At 46.7% G+C, this 17,078-nt stretch overlaps 1 protein-coding gene across 26 annotated transcripts; it reads left to right on the top strand.

The window, feature by feature from the left end:
- Window positions 1-56: 56 nt before the first annotated feature.
- ktn1 (kinectin 1) lies at window positions 57-16,895 on the top strand. 26 transcript variants are annotated; one of them, XM_078089882.1, is made up of 36 exons: window positions 121-288; window positions 3,954-4,666; window positions 4,739-4,909; window positions 5,018-5,131; window positions 5,226-5,356; window positions 5,478-5,582; window positions 5,679-5,819; window positions 5,958-6,064; window positions 6,332-6,476; window positions 7,031-7,127; window positions 7,214-7,398; window positions 7,543-7,611; window positions 7,692-7,729; window positions 7,827-7,917; window positions 8,212-8,280; window positions 8,388-8,425; window positions 8,518-8,608; window positions 8,742-8,810; window positions 8,905-8,942; window positions 9,114-9,204; window positions 9,292-9,404; window positions 9,489-9,585; window positions 9,769-9,806; window positions 9,910-10,000; window positions 10,745-10,831; window positions 12,292-12,381; window positions 12,502-12,588; window positions 12,687-12,776; window positions 12,863-12,955; window positions 13,069-13,137; window positions 13,805-13,888; window positions 14,225-14,308; window positions 15,288-15,371; window positions 15,474-15,569; window positions 15,655-15,765; window positions 15,882-16,895. In XM_078089882.1, the coding sequence occupies exons 2-36, from the start codon at window positions 3,955-3,957 to the stop codon at window positions 15,909-15,911; spliced, it is 3,846 nt and encodes a 1,281-aa protein (XP_077946008.1). In that variant the 5' UTR covers window positions 121-288; window position 3,954; the 3' UTR covers window positions 15,912-16,895. The 26 variants fall into 26 exon arrangements, with proteins under 26 accessions (XP_077946023.1, XP_077946013.1, XP_077946008.1 ...); XM_040199303.2 differs by having other exon boundaries at window positions 9,766-9,806; XM_040199304.2 differs by having other exon boundaries at window positions 5,015-5,131.
- Window positions 16,896-17,078: the final 183 nt, after the last annotated feature.

Here is a 17,078-nt window from a genome sequence, read left to right as displayed (position 1 = left end):
ACAAGATTTGCTCTCCAAGGTTGTCTAGAAAAGGCGGGGCTATCTTTGGGTTTCCCACCCGCGCGTAATGACAGCCTGTGGCGGTGTACCCTCAGTCGCAAAACAAGCGTCCCTTTCCGTAGCCTGACTATGACCCGCCCCCGCGAACCAGAAACGGGAGATGGTCTGACGGATAGCGCAGAAGAAAGCCAGGCTGGAGCTGCACTGGGAAGTCGGAAGTCTGCGAGAGTCAACGCAGAACAACGCCATTTCACCACCGGTTAAAGCAACGGCAAACTAAAGATACAGGTACGCCGTGTTCGTCGGCGACATGTTGTTCATTTCTTGTTTCTGTCGGTTTTGTTGGTGTTAGCACAGCTAAGCTCTTTACCCGGGCCTGGGAACGGCCCTCAGGACTTGAGCGGAAGAACGAAGCAGCAGACCGGGTCAGATTTCACGAGAGAGGGAGGCTGGGTCAGCAGCGAGACGAGGCCCGTGGGGGGGGGGGGGGGGCAGACGTCCACGCCTCCACACGGACTCCCCGTTTGTTAAAAGAAAATGTTCTCGAGCGACATGTTAAAACGTCCTCGGCCGTCGGTTTCACGCCTGAGTACTTCCCCGGAACGTTACCCGCATCCGCGGGCTGGGGGGCGGACGGCGGTACGTGGCGAACGTTAGTTGGCTAAGTTAGCCTTAGTGTTAGCTAGCTCATTCATAACGCGCAGCTCTGTCCCCCCGACACACGGCTTGAGTGGGCCCTTTTCCGCTGAATTATCGACTACTTGTACTGTTCGCTGACAGTCGTGACACATTTTAGCCCCCATTGATTCTATAAAGCTTTTTCCTCTTTTTTTTTAGTGTGCTCGTCATCTCGACGTCGCAACGTGAGCCTCTTCCTTCGCTTTCACGTTACATTAACGTGCGACTGGAAAGTTATCTGAGCTAACTTCGCAAAGGAAGATTAACGCCGGCATTCGGGTTAGATCAGACCTGTTTATATCTTCTGAGTACAGTCCTTCTCGGGTGTAGGAACAGCTGCCATTACGTGTCACGGTTCAATAGTGTGCAAAAAAGCCGACGATAAGACCTGAAGCGGGCACGCTGGGACATTAGGTCCGTGTTGAATTTGGAGGAGGCTTGGTGTAACATCAGAGACGGCTCGTGTTATAACTTATTTATAGTGCTCAAAATGAATGAGACATGTGCCGGTTATCCTGCTACATCATCACCCTTCTCGCTAAGGTGCTGACTAAAGATATGACCGTCACACCGAATCTGTCAAGCAGCCCTTGGCCCCTCTTTCCGGATCCTTGGCTCGAGATTGTGAAGTTGGAGTCGGTTCTTCCTTCCCCCGGGTCTATGTAGATTCGCTCCTATCTAGGTGGTCTTTGTTGCACTTTATTCTATATGAACCACACTCTCAAGTGTAGTTGTCGCTGCTGATCAGAAAGTTTCCCCCCTGTAATCAGATGCCCTACCGTGTACTTTGCTACTCTCTGTTTAGTTTATTGTTGTTATTACTGGATTACGGATCATGTTTAATTACCATGGTGCCATCTTTACATCATCTATTCAGGCAGGGCCACATCTGTTATCTGAAGCATTGCTTCGATTATTTTATTATCTGTAGTCCTTGAAACTTTATAGATGAAAGGTATGGTTATTGCCGAGTGAATGTAGTTCAATGTGCCACTTAAAATGCATACAATTCTTATTATTCTTATTATTTTTTACTAAATACAATAATTCTACACATTTTTGAGCCATTTTGCCAATAACTAGCACCATCGTCCACCACCACCACTGTCAAGTGATGCATGTACTTGTTCTGAAGTACTGTCCTAACTGCTTTTTGAGACTGATCGTTCTCAGGAGTTCCAAATCCCGTCTGCTGAATCGGGAGGCCTGGCCAGTCAAGTTAGATTCCGGGGAGCCAACAGCCCGAGAGGGCTTTGTCCCCGAGGCTCAGTTTGATGCCGGGACAGGCCTCCGCACTCGTGCACCTTCCACTCTGAGGCCCGGGAACCAAAGAAAGCAAGCGGGCTTCCAGCGTTTACGCCACTTACTCCGCCCGCACTTACGTACATCAGGAACCAAACGTTGCGTTAGAAATTATTTCACAGCTTTATTTGGTCTGACATGGGAGTTTTCTCGGAAACGCAATTGATGTGACGTAACAAATAGCTTCCTGGTTTAGTAGCCACTGAAGGGTAGCAGTTACAGCTTTGTTACCCACGGTGTGTATGAAGTACACACTGTACTATGTAGTAACGGGGTAAGAAAACAGAGTGCATGAGCAAAGAAAAAACAACTAAAATTTATTGTTTGTTTTTTCACAATTGTATATGTTCCGACTGCGCTCTCTAGACCAGCAGCTTTAGCTCTAGTCACATTCTTCTGGCTGAGCTTATCTCCGGCTCCATGTAGGAATGCATGCTCTCTGAGATACGTGCCATATAAACACCACAGAGAAGTGGATAAGCATTTCATAAAAACATTTAATAAACTCGTAAGATCCTCCAATCACATTTACCGGCGAAGCCAGCGTTTAAGCGCCACCATTTTTTATTCAGTATGTTTTTAGGGTATCCTCAGAGAATAAATAGTGTGCTTGTTCATATTTTTTCTGAAATGAAATGTGTCAAATCATATACATTAAAGCAGGTTAGGCACATTTTGGTGTGTTGCAGAAGACTCAATTTGAGTTTTTCCTGATGGGAGTGAAACCGGGTCAACATTACACTTCTAAGGCTTAGTCTGAGTTCTCAGGAAGCCCTGCAGTGGAAAGTTATTCTTAAATGTATTATCATGGGTAATCAGCTTAATCCAAATGACTAAAGAGGTCTGGACTACAACACAGACTCCTACACTATATCACTGCCACAGATCCCAGGTATAGGATGGGATTGTGCAGCTCTTCGGGTCGCTTACTGCTGGTGCCACTCTATTGTTGACAACACAACGCTGCCCTCCTAACAGTGTTATTATTTTTTTAGGGGAAAATAATTTCTCTTTTATTGCAAAAACTTGATTTTTGATTTGACCCAGTGAAGAATCCAGGGAACTGAAGGGTCTCTGTTTCAACATTTTTAACAGTGTTGGAATTTTTCAAGGGCTAATCAGAAAGCTTGGCTGAGTAGTGACATTCATTTGTGTAAAGTCTCCTTTTATCTTAACAGCCATCATGCATCTCGTCAGGGTCGTTCATGCCCGGAAATAAAGACAATGCTTACACATGGTTTGGTTTATAGTGGCTTCTAGTAACTCATTGCGTCTCTTCCATTATTACTGTACTGTAGCAGCATTAAAGAGATGGACAAATAGCTCTGGTAGATGCTAAATTGATAAAGTCACAGGACCTCTTGACTCTGCAGTGGAAGAAGAACAGCCTGTTCCATGGCTTGACGCAGGCAGGGGTTAAACTGCAGCATACCTCATCGGGTGACACTCGCATGTGGGTGTATTCTTGCCTCCTGCAAATCCATCAAATGAGTTTCAAATTTCATCACATCGTCTTTGTGGGGGAAGCTCAATGAGGGAAGTGAAATAAGACAGTCCTCTACTTTTCTCTGATGCTCTTGGCTCATATAGACCCGCATTAAACCACAGGTGGCGATTTCTCTCTGGCTCTCTCCAAGCTGTGTGCCAAGTACATCCACCTTATTTTACGTGGATCTATATAAAGATGGGGGATTTAAGCTGTGTAGCTGGTGCGGTGTTATCTAATTGGATCATATCACTAAGACAGGACGGGGTGTCAGTGAGAGTCCTTTTCATTCACTCCCTCTCCATGCCATTGGTGGACTAACGTCTCCACCCCTCACATGTCATGTCACCTTTTGAGATTTTATTCCCAGTTGACTTCAATGGTAGAAAGCCATTACCTTATTGTCATACATTACATATGTGTGCCAAACCATGTTGACTGTCAACCTAGTGGCCTACATATTTTGTGTCTCTCTCCTTCTCTCCAGAATGGCGGTTGATATCTACGACTCTCAGTACCTGCTCATCCTGGCCCCTACCCTGGTCATTGCCCTCATGTTCCTCTTCTTCTGGCTCTTCATGAAGGAGACGTCCTACGATGAGGTTCTTGCTCGGCAGAAACGCCACCTCAAGCTACCACCACCCAAGCCGGAAACCCGAAAGAAGAATGAGAAGAAGAAGAGCAAGAAGAAGGAGACTGCCAGCGGAGGAGGAGGAGGAGGAGGTGGAGGAGAGTCGGAAGAGGATCTTCGGGAGTTTGATTTTGCTAACGGTGCCAACAGCTCCACTCCGGAGGAAGAGGAGGAACTTGCACCAGCAGCTATACCAGATCCCGCTCCACCACCACCATTTCCCAATGTGCCTGTTTCAGTGTCCCCCGAGGCACCTGCTGGTCTGAGAGAGAGAAAGAAGAAGGAGAAAAAGGCGGCCAGGGCTGCCACAGCCGCTGCCGCAGCCGCTGTCACTGCCGCAGCCGCTGTCACTGCCGCTGCCACTGCCGCCGCCGCAGCTGCTGCCACAGCCGCGGCGGCTCCTTCTGAGGAGCCAGAGGTGAACGGCTCACAGCAGATCAGTCGCAAAGTAGAGAAACCTCCCTCCCCCAAACTTGAGGTCCAGGTCTCTCAGGCTCCTGTTCAGGCTCAAACACCTCCCCAGATCTCTGGGAAGAAAAAGGAGAAGAAGAAACCAAAGACAGAGTCTGGTGAGTAGCGAAGAGTGGATTTCAAAGTGTATAATTTCTCATGAATTGCTAACAATTCATTGAACTCTGAAGTTCCAGCGAACGACCAGCAGGCGGAGGTTATTCCTGAGCAGCGTCCAGCGCCAGTGAAGAAAGAGACTCCAGTGATGGCTGATACCAGAATTGTGGACGGTGCAGCCCCAGTCGCTACAAGTGGCAAGAAAAAGAACTCTGCAAAGAAGCAGAAGACCGAGCATACTAATGGTGATGCAATTGTGCCGCATTTATTTATTCTTTCAAATATGACGATACACAAAACAAAGCCTGAAATGTTGACCTTGTAATTAACCAGTTTTTTCTCAAATCCAGTAGATGAAGCGCATGTTCTGGTTGACTGTGCAACTCCTGCCAACCACCAAGCGGGCCATAACAATGACGTACCATCCAAAGGGAGTGGCAAGAAGCAGAAGAATGAGAGTGACAAAGGCAAGAAAAAACTAGTCAGATCCAGTCTTTGTTTCAGTTTTTTTGGTATCCCATAAAGGGATCAATTTTTTGTATATACATTTTTTTTTAACAGAGAAGAGGGAGGTGAAGCTGAAGGAACTGCTTACTGGTCTGTCCAGTCTGGCTCTGTCGGAGGCCGAGGCCGTCAGTGTGATGGTTCTCCTCCGGGAGAAGAGCCCCAATGCCTTGGATGCCTGGCACAAAGTGAGAGCTCCGTTGAATACTGTGTTTTGACATATTGCACTATTTGCATTTGGCAGGATACGAGGTATTTATAGTTGGACTTGCTATGCCCCCTTTTTGACGTTGTGTGTCTCACCGCCAGGCTGCAGCTAGGCCTGACTCTGCTGCCCAGGAGCGAGAAAGGTTCCTCACAACTCTGCAGGAGGAGGCTTCCATCGCAAAGGACAAAGTGAAGCAGCTTAACCAGGTCTGGATTCCCACGTTGTCAACAAAGTGTTTGAGAGATTAATTGCACTTGTTTCAGCAAAGAGCTTCATGCGTCCTTTTTACTTCTGTGCTTTAGGAGCTTCATGTGGAGAAGCAAAAGACCGGCCGGGTAGAGGCTGTGATGAGAGAGCAACGTGCAGCCATGGAGAAAGAACTGGGCAGCATGCAAGGCAAAGCGCAAGGCAGCTACCAGGAGCTTCAGACCATGCAGATAAAGGTTTCCACTTAGTTGCTTTCATTAACTGTACATTTACTACATTAAATCCCACAACACACTACTGTGGAGAGTGGATGTGAAGGAACGCAGACCTTTTGGCCATTCTTCTTAATTTTTTTTTATTTTTTTTGTGTGCAGTTCCAGCAGGCGAGGGAACAGATGGAAAGCCAAATCACTCGCCTGCAGCAGGAAAACGGCATCCTGAGGGACGCAGTCAGCTCCGCCACCAACCAGATGGAGAGCAAGTCAGTGTTACTCTGCTTTTTAAATAATACACCGCTGGTCTTGCTCTCCAGAGCGTTATAAATGTCTCATCTTGGTCGAACATTCCTGCTGGTCCTGTTTGTAGTAGAGTTTCAAGTCACCATCTTTGTAATTTAGCTCACGTCCTCTCAACATTATGCTCCATCTCTTCTGCCTGTGAGCTGCCATGTAAAGGCTATTTGGACTTTTATTCATCAACCGCTCTCACATCACTCATGGGTGCTTGTTTTGCGCTTCTTCCTTCATAGGAATTCAGCAGAGCTGAACAAGCTGCGCTCAGAGTACACCGGTCTGATGAAAGAGCTGACGGACAACAACAACAAGCTGCAACAGGAGGAGCACCAGAGGAAGTCCCTGGAGGTCAACTACAAGCAGAATGTGTCCCAGCTGGAGGTACACCAATCCAGATGCACGATGTGTTGAAGTAGCCTGGGCTGTGGTAACCCTCAGCGGAGCCGGAAAAACCAACTGAGTGGTGCCAAAAAACCGCTTCAGATCTGGTTCGAGGGTGTGGAAGCATTGCTGAGGAAATGGGAGGTGGTGGGAGCGGTGTGGGGAAATGGAAGCAGGGCCGAGAGGATTGTGTTGGCTTGGGAAGCAGGAATGTTTGAGGCTTTTGTACGGCATATAAACACTTTCCCGTGAGACGCCGAGAGCGGTCTTTCCTGTCTTTTCTTTGTACAATCGGAAAGGGAGATTTAAGTTGCCGGCTAAAAGAGTCTCTGCAAAGAACTGTCTATTTTTCTCTAATGCGCAGACTAGAAAGTTAAATGAATGTGCAGTTTTGTCATTTGTACGTGCCATTAACTGGCAGATCCAAAGCTGTGTTTGAATCCGAGGAACTTGATGGATGTCATTTACCTGGTGCTGTGTGGTGGCACCACTTAATCTGATTTGTTTGAGGATGGTGATCATCAAATTGAATATGTATATCCCTCCAACCACAGGCCCAACTGCAGGATGCCAAGCGGGGTTGGGAAGAACTGCAGAATTTCCTCCATACCGTCAACGCTGAAAGAGAGAAACTCCAGGCCTCAAAGCAAGGTACAACATACCAGACTCTGACTTAATGCTTCCTCTATATCGACTAGCTACTTCCAGCTGCTGATTGTTTGTGTGTGTGCGCGCAGAGCTTCACGGTCAGTTTTTGTCAGTGGAGGCTGAGCTGAACAACAAGAACAAAGAGATCCAGACGTTACACAGCAGTCTGACTGAAGCCATGGTTACCAAGGAGCGTCTGGAGCAGAACGTGATGGAGCTCATGGAAAGGTCCCAGCACAGTATGCCCGATGACACGCTGCAAGCCCGGGTTCAGGTGAGCCACCGCGACATTGCACGCCACGGTGTTGGAGCCCTACTTTGCTTGCATCGGGTGTCCAAATGAGCTGTCGTATTGTTTTACAGTCATATTTTGTTGAAATTTGTTTTTATAAGAATCTGAATGCCCTGTATTTAACAGGATCTTCTGCATGAAAACAAAGGTCTTCAGGTCCAAAATGAAACCATGCAGGCCCAGCTCTCTTCACAGGTATATAGGTCCACCTCATTTAACTATGTTTAGTAAAGAAATGTATGTGGGCTAATAAGATGTATTCTTTTCACACTTAGGTCACCCATGTGTCTCTCATTGAGGAGCTGCAGAAGCTGTGAGAAACGATTTGAGATGTTTTCAGACACGACTGCATCACAAGTGAAAATGTTAAGTTTCTCATGTGCTCTCCTGAATTGTTTTTTTTCTTCCAGATTGGCTGATAAGGAGCTGCAGAGGAAGAGCCTTGAGGATTCTCTAAATGCTGAGAGGAGCAGTGGGGCCAGTAGAGAAACTGACATGCAGGTATGGTCACTGTAGCGCACCGTCTACAGCTTCCTATACCAACATGGCGTTGGTTCACCGGTCCGCTTGAGACGGCATGTTCCAAGAACTCCTTCTTGGAACATGCTGTCTCAATGTGTAATGAGGGAATGTGGATCACAGACTCTGTAGACCATCCTGCCAGAACAAGGGCAGGATGGTTTGCAGATATTTTGAGTTCCGCTGCCCAACGGATCTCATTTATTGGCGGTTATATAAACTTGTTAGATTAGTAGTGCTATGCCAACTATTGCACCTTCCTCTCTTCATCTGCAGGCCTTACACAACGATAACGTGTCACTGAAGGCAATCCTTAAGAATCTGCAGGCACAGATTTCTGATCAGGTTAGCTGTGTTCCTTGGCTGTTTTTTTTTTTTAATTCAATAGGTTGGTATGTGATTGTGCATTGTCCTGGTTGACTCATCCTCTGTGTTTGACTCTCCCCATGCAGACTGCCTCCCAACTGGCTTTGGACCAGTGCCAGAGGAGGTGTGTGTATGAGCACTTGGACATAGTTTGAATGCTTCAGCTGGTTGCGCTCAGTATCTGATAAAGCTTATAAAACTTTTCTTCTCACTCAGTGTCCAAGAGAAAGAGGAGAACGTGAAGACTGTAGAGGACCTGCTTGAGAAGGGGCTGATAGAAATGGCCAACAAGGAAGAAGAGCTCCAGGTGTTTATTTTTCTTTTGTGCTGCATCGCACACATTTGAGTGACAACCATGACTCTGCATTCCACCTCTTGCCTTTTAAAATCACAAACCCTAATAGGAGAAAATCCCTAAGTAATTTCTCTCCCTCATGCAGGCCATAAGAGAAGTAAATGAGGCACTCAAACAAGAAACCAACGCCCTTAAGAGAAAGACTGCAGAGCAGGCGAGTCTTCATCTCTACTGCAAGGAGTTTCTGTTTTGTTTTTGTTTTTTCTTACATTGTTCTCATTTCTTTTTGTCCTCCCCACTGATCACAGGGATCATCGGAGTCCATGGTGACAGAACTCCAGATAGCGTAAGATCAATCAAGTGTTCTTTGGATATTTTGGGATTGTGCCAATAAAATAAATTCTCCCAGACTCTCTAGTCCACTCCCCCATACACAGTCCTCATAGTAATTCTCCACCAGCACAACACATGTCTTCTCGCTTCTCTGCATTGAACCGTTGCTCGCATTGTTTCATAGGCTGAGGGATAAGGATGTGAAGCTAAGATCAATGGAGGATACTCTACAAGCGGCAGAAGACTGCAGCTCTACCAGGGAGAAGACGATTAAGGTGGGTGCCATACTGTGTTTTAGTTTTGAAGTTCATGTTGTATAATCCTGCTTTGAGCTCTTGTCTAAGTTAGATTTTGTGTCTCAGGCTCTGGAGAAGCAGTTGGCTGCCCTCCAGGTGGAGACGGAGCAGCTCAGACAAAGGGAGACGCCAGAAGAGCTGACCATCTCTGCTACACAGCTCCAAGAACTCCAGGATCAGTAAGTTCACTCCAACACTTCAGCTCATTGTCCTTTAGCGCTGCCCCGCCAATCTGACTAATGATGAGCATCACCCACCCACAGGCTAGCAGCAAAGGACCGGGACATCCAGGCGCTGCAGGCCAAGCTGAAAGCCACAACCAAGGAGTTGAGTGAGAAGGTGGAGCAGGTTCATCAACAGGTGAGGAACAATCCCAAAGAGGTTTAAAGCAGGAAGAAGATATTTTTACTACGTTAACAACAAACCTAACAAATTAGGTTGGAGGAAGGGGTCCTTTTGGTTAGCGACTCTGAAAAGTTTATTTTCCTCTTGTTTTCTATGAGTCACATGTTTAATTGAGTCTTGTCTCTCTCCGAATAGCAGTCACACACTGCAGTGCCAAGCCCAGAGCTTCTGAAAGCGTAAGTAGTCTTGTGATAACGTACATATTTCCCTCATGTTTTCATCTTAAAGAGCCTTTAAGAATCCATAACAAGATGTTGTGATTGCTCTTGTTTCCATCAGGTTGTCTAAAAAGGAGAAGCAGGTCTCAGATCTGCAGGGTGAGCTGGCCGAGCTGAGGGATTCCCTGGAGCTTCATAGAAAGAAGAACAACGTAGGTTTCCTACGGCGATGAGCTGGATAACACTAGTAGCGGTTGTGTTCTTCTCCTGCGAGGCATCATCCCGTAGCTTTTGTGTGGTCCCCCAAACCCCCTCACAGTGGAGCTGCACCCTGCATCCAGCACTCCCATTTTTCCACTGCCACTTAGTCACACTTGTTTTGTTTTTTACTTCTTTGCTCGTTTGATAACAAATGGAGAGCTTTCTCTGGCTACGGTAGATTTCTTAACATGATTCTACACATTGATTTGGATTGCTGAGCGTTGCATAACTTCGAGCCTGCTCTTGTCAAGCTCTCTGCTGGCCTTGAATGTTTCAGCGAGCTTGTTGGCGCTTGTTGGTGATTCAGAGCTTTAGAAACTCACCTACCTTTTATTATTTTCAAATCATATTGGAATTGAAAAGCAGATATATTTAGCCTTTTTTTTCCCTTTTCTACAGTCTGTCTTCAGGCCGCCTTAGTTTGACTAGAAAGTACTCCCAGGACATTGTTACAATACATATCTTGCGTATTGTTCTTTTATCCACACAAGGTGCGAGACTGGGACTCTCGAGGCTATTAGTGTTATTATTTTTAGCTGTGGCAGCATGTGTGGAAAGCAGAGTGGAGCCATCCTAAAACGAGAAATGCATCCGGTTCGTTCTGTTACGCTCGCAGTGTTATTTAAAGGCTCAATGAATGCATTTTCCTTGAGGCTGAACTGAAGGTAGTATCTCTCTGGAACCGACCAAAACAGGAGCTCCGGGAGAAAAACTGGAGTGCAATGGAAGCTCTGTCAGCCACCGAGTCCATGCTTCAAGGGAAACTCAGCAAAGCCGTCAAGGTTCGACACCCCACCTCAGTCTCCTTCACTCTAGTTCCAATCTGATGCATCCCCCTCCTCCCCCCAAAATTAATCCGTTTTTTGCCATAATTGTCCCAGTGAGATTTTTTTTTTTTTGCCACTATCCATAACAAAGCTGCATACTCATTTACCACACTGCCTCCTCTGTTGTTTTCTCTCAATTGGCCTTGTGTTGTGCTGTTGATCTAAGCCCCTCCCCTTTATAGATCTCTAGCTTCCTGAACTGGACAAATGGAAGTTATAGGTTCAAGCTCTGGAATATACAGACGGCTTCCCTCCCACCCAAAGCATGGAAATGAGTGTGCAGTGACCTAGAGATGGTTTCACTAGATGTCATTAGATTGAGATTCATGATCATCATTTTTGCCGCTTCCTGTCTTTCCGTCATGTGACTTCTTTCTAGCATGTTTACTCCCCATTATGCTTTCTGGCATCCACGCTGTTAATATCGCCAGCTGATCGGCCGCTGAAAATCTCTTTAATTCACCTTGATTTGAATGCAGTTTATTCTTTTTGAAGGGAATATGATCATTCAAAACGTTCAATGAATATGTCCATGTTTGTTAATGCTCCGTACTCACAACTGCAAGATCCTTCTGTGACAACGTAAGGCGCAATCTAAAGGCCTACTCCTCGTCGTTGCAGGTCCCTCTGTGTAAACGGAGTGGGCTACCAGATAGCCGGTCTATTAACGGTCCCAGCGAGCGAGTATTTTTGCCCTCCTCTCCCTACATTAGGGAAGACGCAAGCTGAACTGTCAGCATAGCAGCTGCTCTTCTGCCATCCGGGTACAGTAGAAAGCACCTTCTCCGAGCTGAGCCAGGGAGTTCCTCGGCAGCTGCTGTGTGTCCCGTTTCTGCACTCTGGCTGTACTCAACTCTATACAGTCTTCTCCGAGCTGCCTGTGACACGACGCGTTAATGTGAATAGTGGTTAAAGTGCCAGCTGGCTCCTGCTTGGCATTTGTGCTCCCTTCAGGCCTCGGAGTGCATGATGCTTGCTTATTGTAGGGGGACTAATGGCTGCCTTTTTTTTTTTACGTTTTGAAGAGTTTCACGGTGCTTTCATGGAGGCAGACTGACCTATTTGGTTGCAGGAGGACCGAAGCATGCGATGTTCTCTGAATCTGGGGTTGCTGACACTCGGTGGAGGTGTGGCCTGTTGAGCGAAGCTGATGTTTTGGGATAGTCGGAAGTGGGAGTGAGGCAGCGTTTATCCTAATGCTGTAGAATTATAACATTAGGACCATGATGACACAATGACTGGAACGACTTGAGGGATAACTGGTATTAAAGAAGGGGAAGAAGGAAAAGCGGTGGTCATATCTGCTCTCATGACCTCTGGATCTTCGAAGTGACTGAACCGTTTGAACCGTCGGTGCTCAATCTCTCCTCCTCTCTCCGTCTTCGTCCTTTTTGCCCCCTCCCATCGCCTTGCAGGAGAACCAGACGGCCCTGTCAGTGTGCCAGGCTGAGTGTCGAGATGTCCTGCACAGACTTCTGCCCCTTGTGCCTCTGCCCAGTGAGCAGGTATGGGTAGTGTTAGATCTTCTACTTTTAACAGTGTGTTTTTTAATTTGCATCTTACAGCGTGTTCCTTCTCAACCGGTATCATGACGTCTCTGTCCTTCGATCTCTTCTTTCCTCCAGAACCATCAGGACTGGCTCCACCGATTTGAGGGGGCAGCAGCAGAATGCTCAACTGCAGCACCCAACCCTGCATCAGGGGACTCTAAGGTGAGTACGTTGCAAACGTACATTCCAACGGCTTTCCTTTTTGAACTGAATTTATATTTTATCAACAAATACTTTCTCTCTCTCTCTCTCACACTTAGATGCTGGTTGAGAAGCTGAAAGAAGCTGATGAAGCACAGAGGATTCTACAGAAAGACTGTGAGACGTACAAGAAGGTGTTGGCGGAGACGGTGAGAGGAGGTTTTAGCAGTCACACGTTCTAGTACGCCGGTGTCTCTGGCGTCAAACTGAGCTGTCGTTCCTGCTGCATCCACAGGAGGGCATCCTGCAGCTCCTCCAGAACAGCGTGGAGCAGGAGGAGTCTCGCTGGAGGGGCAAGCTGGAGCGGACACAGGGAGAGCTCAAAGAGGTCCGTGGTCAGCCTTAGCAGGAGGCCACTCCCAGATTGAACACCAGATGACTGAATATTGTACAATATTGTGTGCTCAATTGAGTGCATCATTCTTCCTTCGCCTCCCTCAGATGAGCCTGAAAGTCACAGCCCTGGAGCAGGAGATTGAGAGACTAACTGATGGAGCAGAGTTGGAAAATGTCAGTGCACTCAAAAACGCACATCTCAAATCAAAGCTGTGGCCAACTATTTTTTAATATAAGATTTTTGAGTGAAGTGATATGGAAATATTAAGTTGCAGTTTTGAATTCTCCAAATGCTGAGGAAAGGTGCTTACGCGCTACCTTGCTTGTCCCCTTTAGCATACGGGAAACTCAACAATCCTTTTTTTAGAGGAAAGGAAAAAACGCCTTTCCAATTCTTAGCAGCAGCTTTACTTAAAGCACAGCAACATTCAGCCGTCCATATCGAGTGGGCGCTGTTTGAAGTTGTGAGGAAGTGAGTTGGTCACTTCCTTTTATTTATTATGCGTTTCTTAAAACAAACCCAAAAAAAGCTTCCACTGTTGCTGTTGGGTTTTCTGAGCAATGCTGTTCCTCCGAAAACCCAACAGTCTTCCTGTTGTCGTTTCCTGAGAAGAATTCTCCTTCACATCTTTCCTAGACCTCATGTGGTGGTCCGTCAAGGTCAAGGAAAGGGGGGTCTGGGAAAGATGTGGGACGTTGTATTCTATTTTGTGACAATTAGCACGTAGCTTAACACACTTGTATTTCTATGAAGAGTTATTATAAATTCTAATTTTCAGCCTTTTTAGAATGTGCTTGGTCTCGTTCACAAGTAACAACGAGCCTCTGTTGTTCTTTTCAGCTTAGAAGAGAAAAACAGCATTTTGAGTCTGAGTTGGAGCGAGCGGAGCGTGAGAGTGCCACCTACGTAACCGAAGTCAGAGAGGTGAGCCGCAACTCCTCCACCTTCCTGATCCTCCGTCACGTCCTTAGCTGGGAAAAGAAAACGAGCACCGTTGTTTGTCACTTTCATGATCGATGTTTTGGTCTTCACATAGTCGTCCGTGACTTCTATACGCACAACAGACTAACTTTAAGGGCCGCCTTCGGTGACTTGCGGTCGTGCACGACAGGATCCTGTGCTTTTATCCCCCGCCCCCCCCGGAAAGCTCTGCTAAATGACAGTGTTCCCTCTTTGTAGTCGGCTCCTGTCCCTGCTCAGACTGTGTGGACTGACGCTCACACACTCCCATTAAACACATCGTCTCAAACTTAATTTCAGCTCAAAGATCTGTTGACTGATTTGCAGACCAGACTTAATGGCTCGTACACAGAGGCTCTCAGACAGAATGAGGAGCTGACTTTGGTAAGCACTGCTCCCCCTCTAGCTAGAGCTCCTGTTTTTAAACCTTTCCCTTAATGCACCCGTCCTGCAACACGGGCTCCCTGTCTCCTGCTTGTGCGGGTCGTCATCTTTAACCTCTAAGGAACTTACCCAGCCCGTAACCTCTCATCTTATGAGCTAGAACACAAGAGGGGGAAAGTGAACTCGCCTTTGCCCTCTGGGATACTTGCACAACTAACTCTTCCTTCTCTACACTGGGATTTTACTGTATCTAACAAAAGGGTTTCTAGTCAACTTCCTTCTGCAGTCCAAAGAAATGCTTCATTTTGTCCATCTTCTGCTATAATTTCACTGCACACTCCTTTGTCTCGGGCCTTTGCCTTGCCATGATGCCACTGGACAATTTTCTGCGGTGTTTGTGAAGTGTTAGTTGTCTGTAGTTATTGAAAATAAATTGGCTGCGTTCAGACCAACAAGAGCTCGATCATAAATGTAGCCTTCTGATTAATTACAGGAAAAAAAGGAACTGATCCGTCTGAAATGCCTTGAAACACAAATGTCTTTCTCAAAACTTTTTTAGAAACATGCAAAAACAAAAGGTTGAGCACTTGAATGTATACGTTTGAAAGAACACTTCACCCCGAAATCAAAAGGTTTGCTCCTGCCGGTAGTGCTATCTGTCCTATTTCTTATCTTGGGTGAGTTCTTTATTTCTGGAGATGTCTGTCTTCTTTTACATCTACTGGAACTGTTTGATCCTCGAATTGTTGTTTAAATACTGTCACTTTCCAGAAATCCTGACTCAGTTACTACTTATTTATAGCTTCCCAGACCTTGTTGATACTGCCCACAATGATCCATGTCTTTCTGGTTTAGGGGTGACCTGTCACTTTCATTTTGACCGGAAGCTTTAAATACAGGGTTTTTTTGCTTTTAGAGTATGTGCTAATTGTCTTTCTTTTTTTTTTTTCATTCTTTTTTTTTCAATGAATGATTCCAGCTGAAAAGCAAGCTCACCAAGACTCTGTCCAAGCTGGAGACGGAAGAGAATGAGAGGCAAAAGGTAGCTGGTGACCTGTATACGGTAAGAATACTTGTTTATATCTTATACAACTGCTAATAAGGGTCCCACTGCAGGTTATTCAGGTCATCTATGTGGTCCCCCCCCCCCCCCCCCCCCCTTCAGGCCCAGCAGTCTCTTGATCTGATCCAGGGCGAGCTCTCGAAAGTGACGGACAACACCGGTGGCCTGATAGAGAACAGCAGCCTGTCGTCACAGCGAGTAAGCGTCCGAGGCGCGTGTCCCTGCGCGTGTGCTGACCCGGTGGTTGCACTCAGCCCTAAAGCGTCCATTCTGTCTCCCACAGGACGAGATTGACAGAAAGGAGAAGGTGACCGCGGGACTGAATCAAACGGTCAAAGAACTGCAGCAGCTGCTACAAGGCGTCAGCCAGCAACTCGCCAAGAGACAGGAAGTGGTAAGGCCGGTTCCTGAGCTCTTACCCCCCCCCCACCCCTCCAACCCCCAAAACAACGTGGTGTCAGGTTTTTAAATGTGGAGTCTTAACTGTAAACCTGTTGTGCTTTCTTCCAGGAGGCCGACAAAGATCTGCCCAAAGTATAGTGAGAGGAAGACCGACCCCCCTCCCCCCCCAGCTCCTCCCTCCCCTCCGCAGCCGCCCTGACTGCACTACAGAGACCGCCTTTGAGCTTTTTGGTCTCATCACTACCGCCGTCACACAAACAGCCAACCTCCCTCCCCCCGTCACCTCCCCCGTACGAGAGGCGGCCGCCCGAACAACCGGCCCACCGCTCGTAGTCCCATCGTCGGCCGTGAGGTTACTGGTCACTGTTAGTTCCAAACACTCCAGACACTGTACCAAATCACACTACTCCACTCCCACCACATTCCTCTTTTTCAGCTGCATCGCCAGTTAATTTTATTCTTAACTTAAAAGTGACATCCAGTATGATTTTTAAACTGTGTGGCAACCATTCCTCTGTTTAAAACACCTGTATTTTCAATGAGATTCTTTTGAATACTACAGTAGTATTTGTAGTTATTTGTCAATAGAGGGCGGTGATACAAATTTCCACGTCGTTGAATCAAACTTTGGGGTTTTCAGTCCTTTCTTTCTTAACTTAAAGATATGTATTGTTTCCATGTATCATTTAGGACCTGCTGAAATACACTGTTGTTGCTCTGTTTGCCTCCTGACCAAAGCTCTCAAACTGTGGATCATTGTGCAGTCATGATTTCATTGCTCCGTGCACCTTTGGGCTCAGTATTTGGGTGGGAGGGGATCAAAAGGGGTCTCGGCTTATCAGACGGGTCACTACGTGACTGACGATGGAGACGCATGGACATGTTTTATTCAAGTCCGTACTGCAGCTCCAGAGAGAAGCGAGCTTATGACCCTGGCTGTTGGAAGAGAAGGCCAGGTCATCAGTGTAGAGGTTTTAATCCTTCTGCACCTACTCTAGGAATAAGTGTCCCGTATCATTTGTAATCAACACTCGCTATATTGTTGCTAAGTTCATTAACACTGACGATTTTGTTCTTTTTGTAACCGGCGATGTTAATAAAAGGGATGCTTACTGAACTTGACCATCTGAGTGTTCTAATCTTTGTCCTGTGCTGCACTTCTCTCTCCCTACCACTGTGGGGCAGCATGCAACCTTAAAAACTCCGGACAACTACAACCTTCTGCCGACTTCCCTGTACACAATAAACGGGTTTGTCACGTGACAAAAGCTTTTGTGACTCTACTGTAGTGTTTGTCAAATACAG

This window comes from Gasterosteus aculeatus, chromosome 15, assembly GCF_964276395.1.
Source record: "Gasterosteus aculeatus chromosome 15, fGasAcu3.hap1.1, whole genome shotgun sequence".
Lineage (NCBI taxonomy): Eukaryota > Metazoa > Chordata > Actinopteri > Perciformes > Gasterosteidae > Gasterosteus > Gasterosteus aculeatus.
The sequence above is the reverse complement of the archived record's forward strand: the minus strand, read 5'-3'. Positions and strand labels throughout refer to the sequence as shown.

Excerpts from the sequence above, each read along its gene's own strand:
- ktn1 (XM_040199302.2), top strand. The coding sequence starts at position 3,955 with ATGGCGGTTGATATCTACGACTCTCAGTACCTGCTCATCCTGGCCCCT. Across the intron at positions 9,205-9,291 it reads CCAGGGAGAAGACGATTAAG|GCTCTGGAGAAGCAGTTGGC; the intron begins GTGGGTGCCATA and ends TTTGTGTCTCAG. Across the intron at positions 12,777-12,862 it reads AGAAGGTGTTGGCGGAGACG|GAGGGCATCCTGCAGCTCCT; the intron begins GTGAGAGGAGGT and ends CTGCATCCACAG.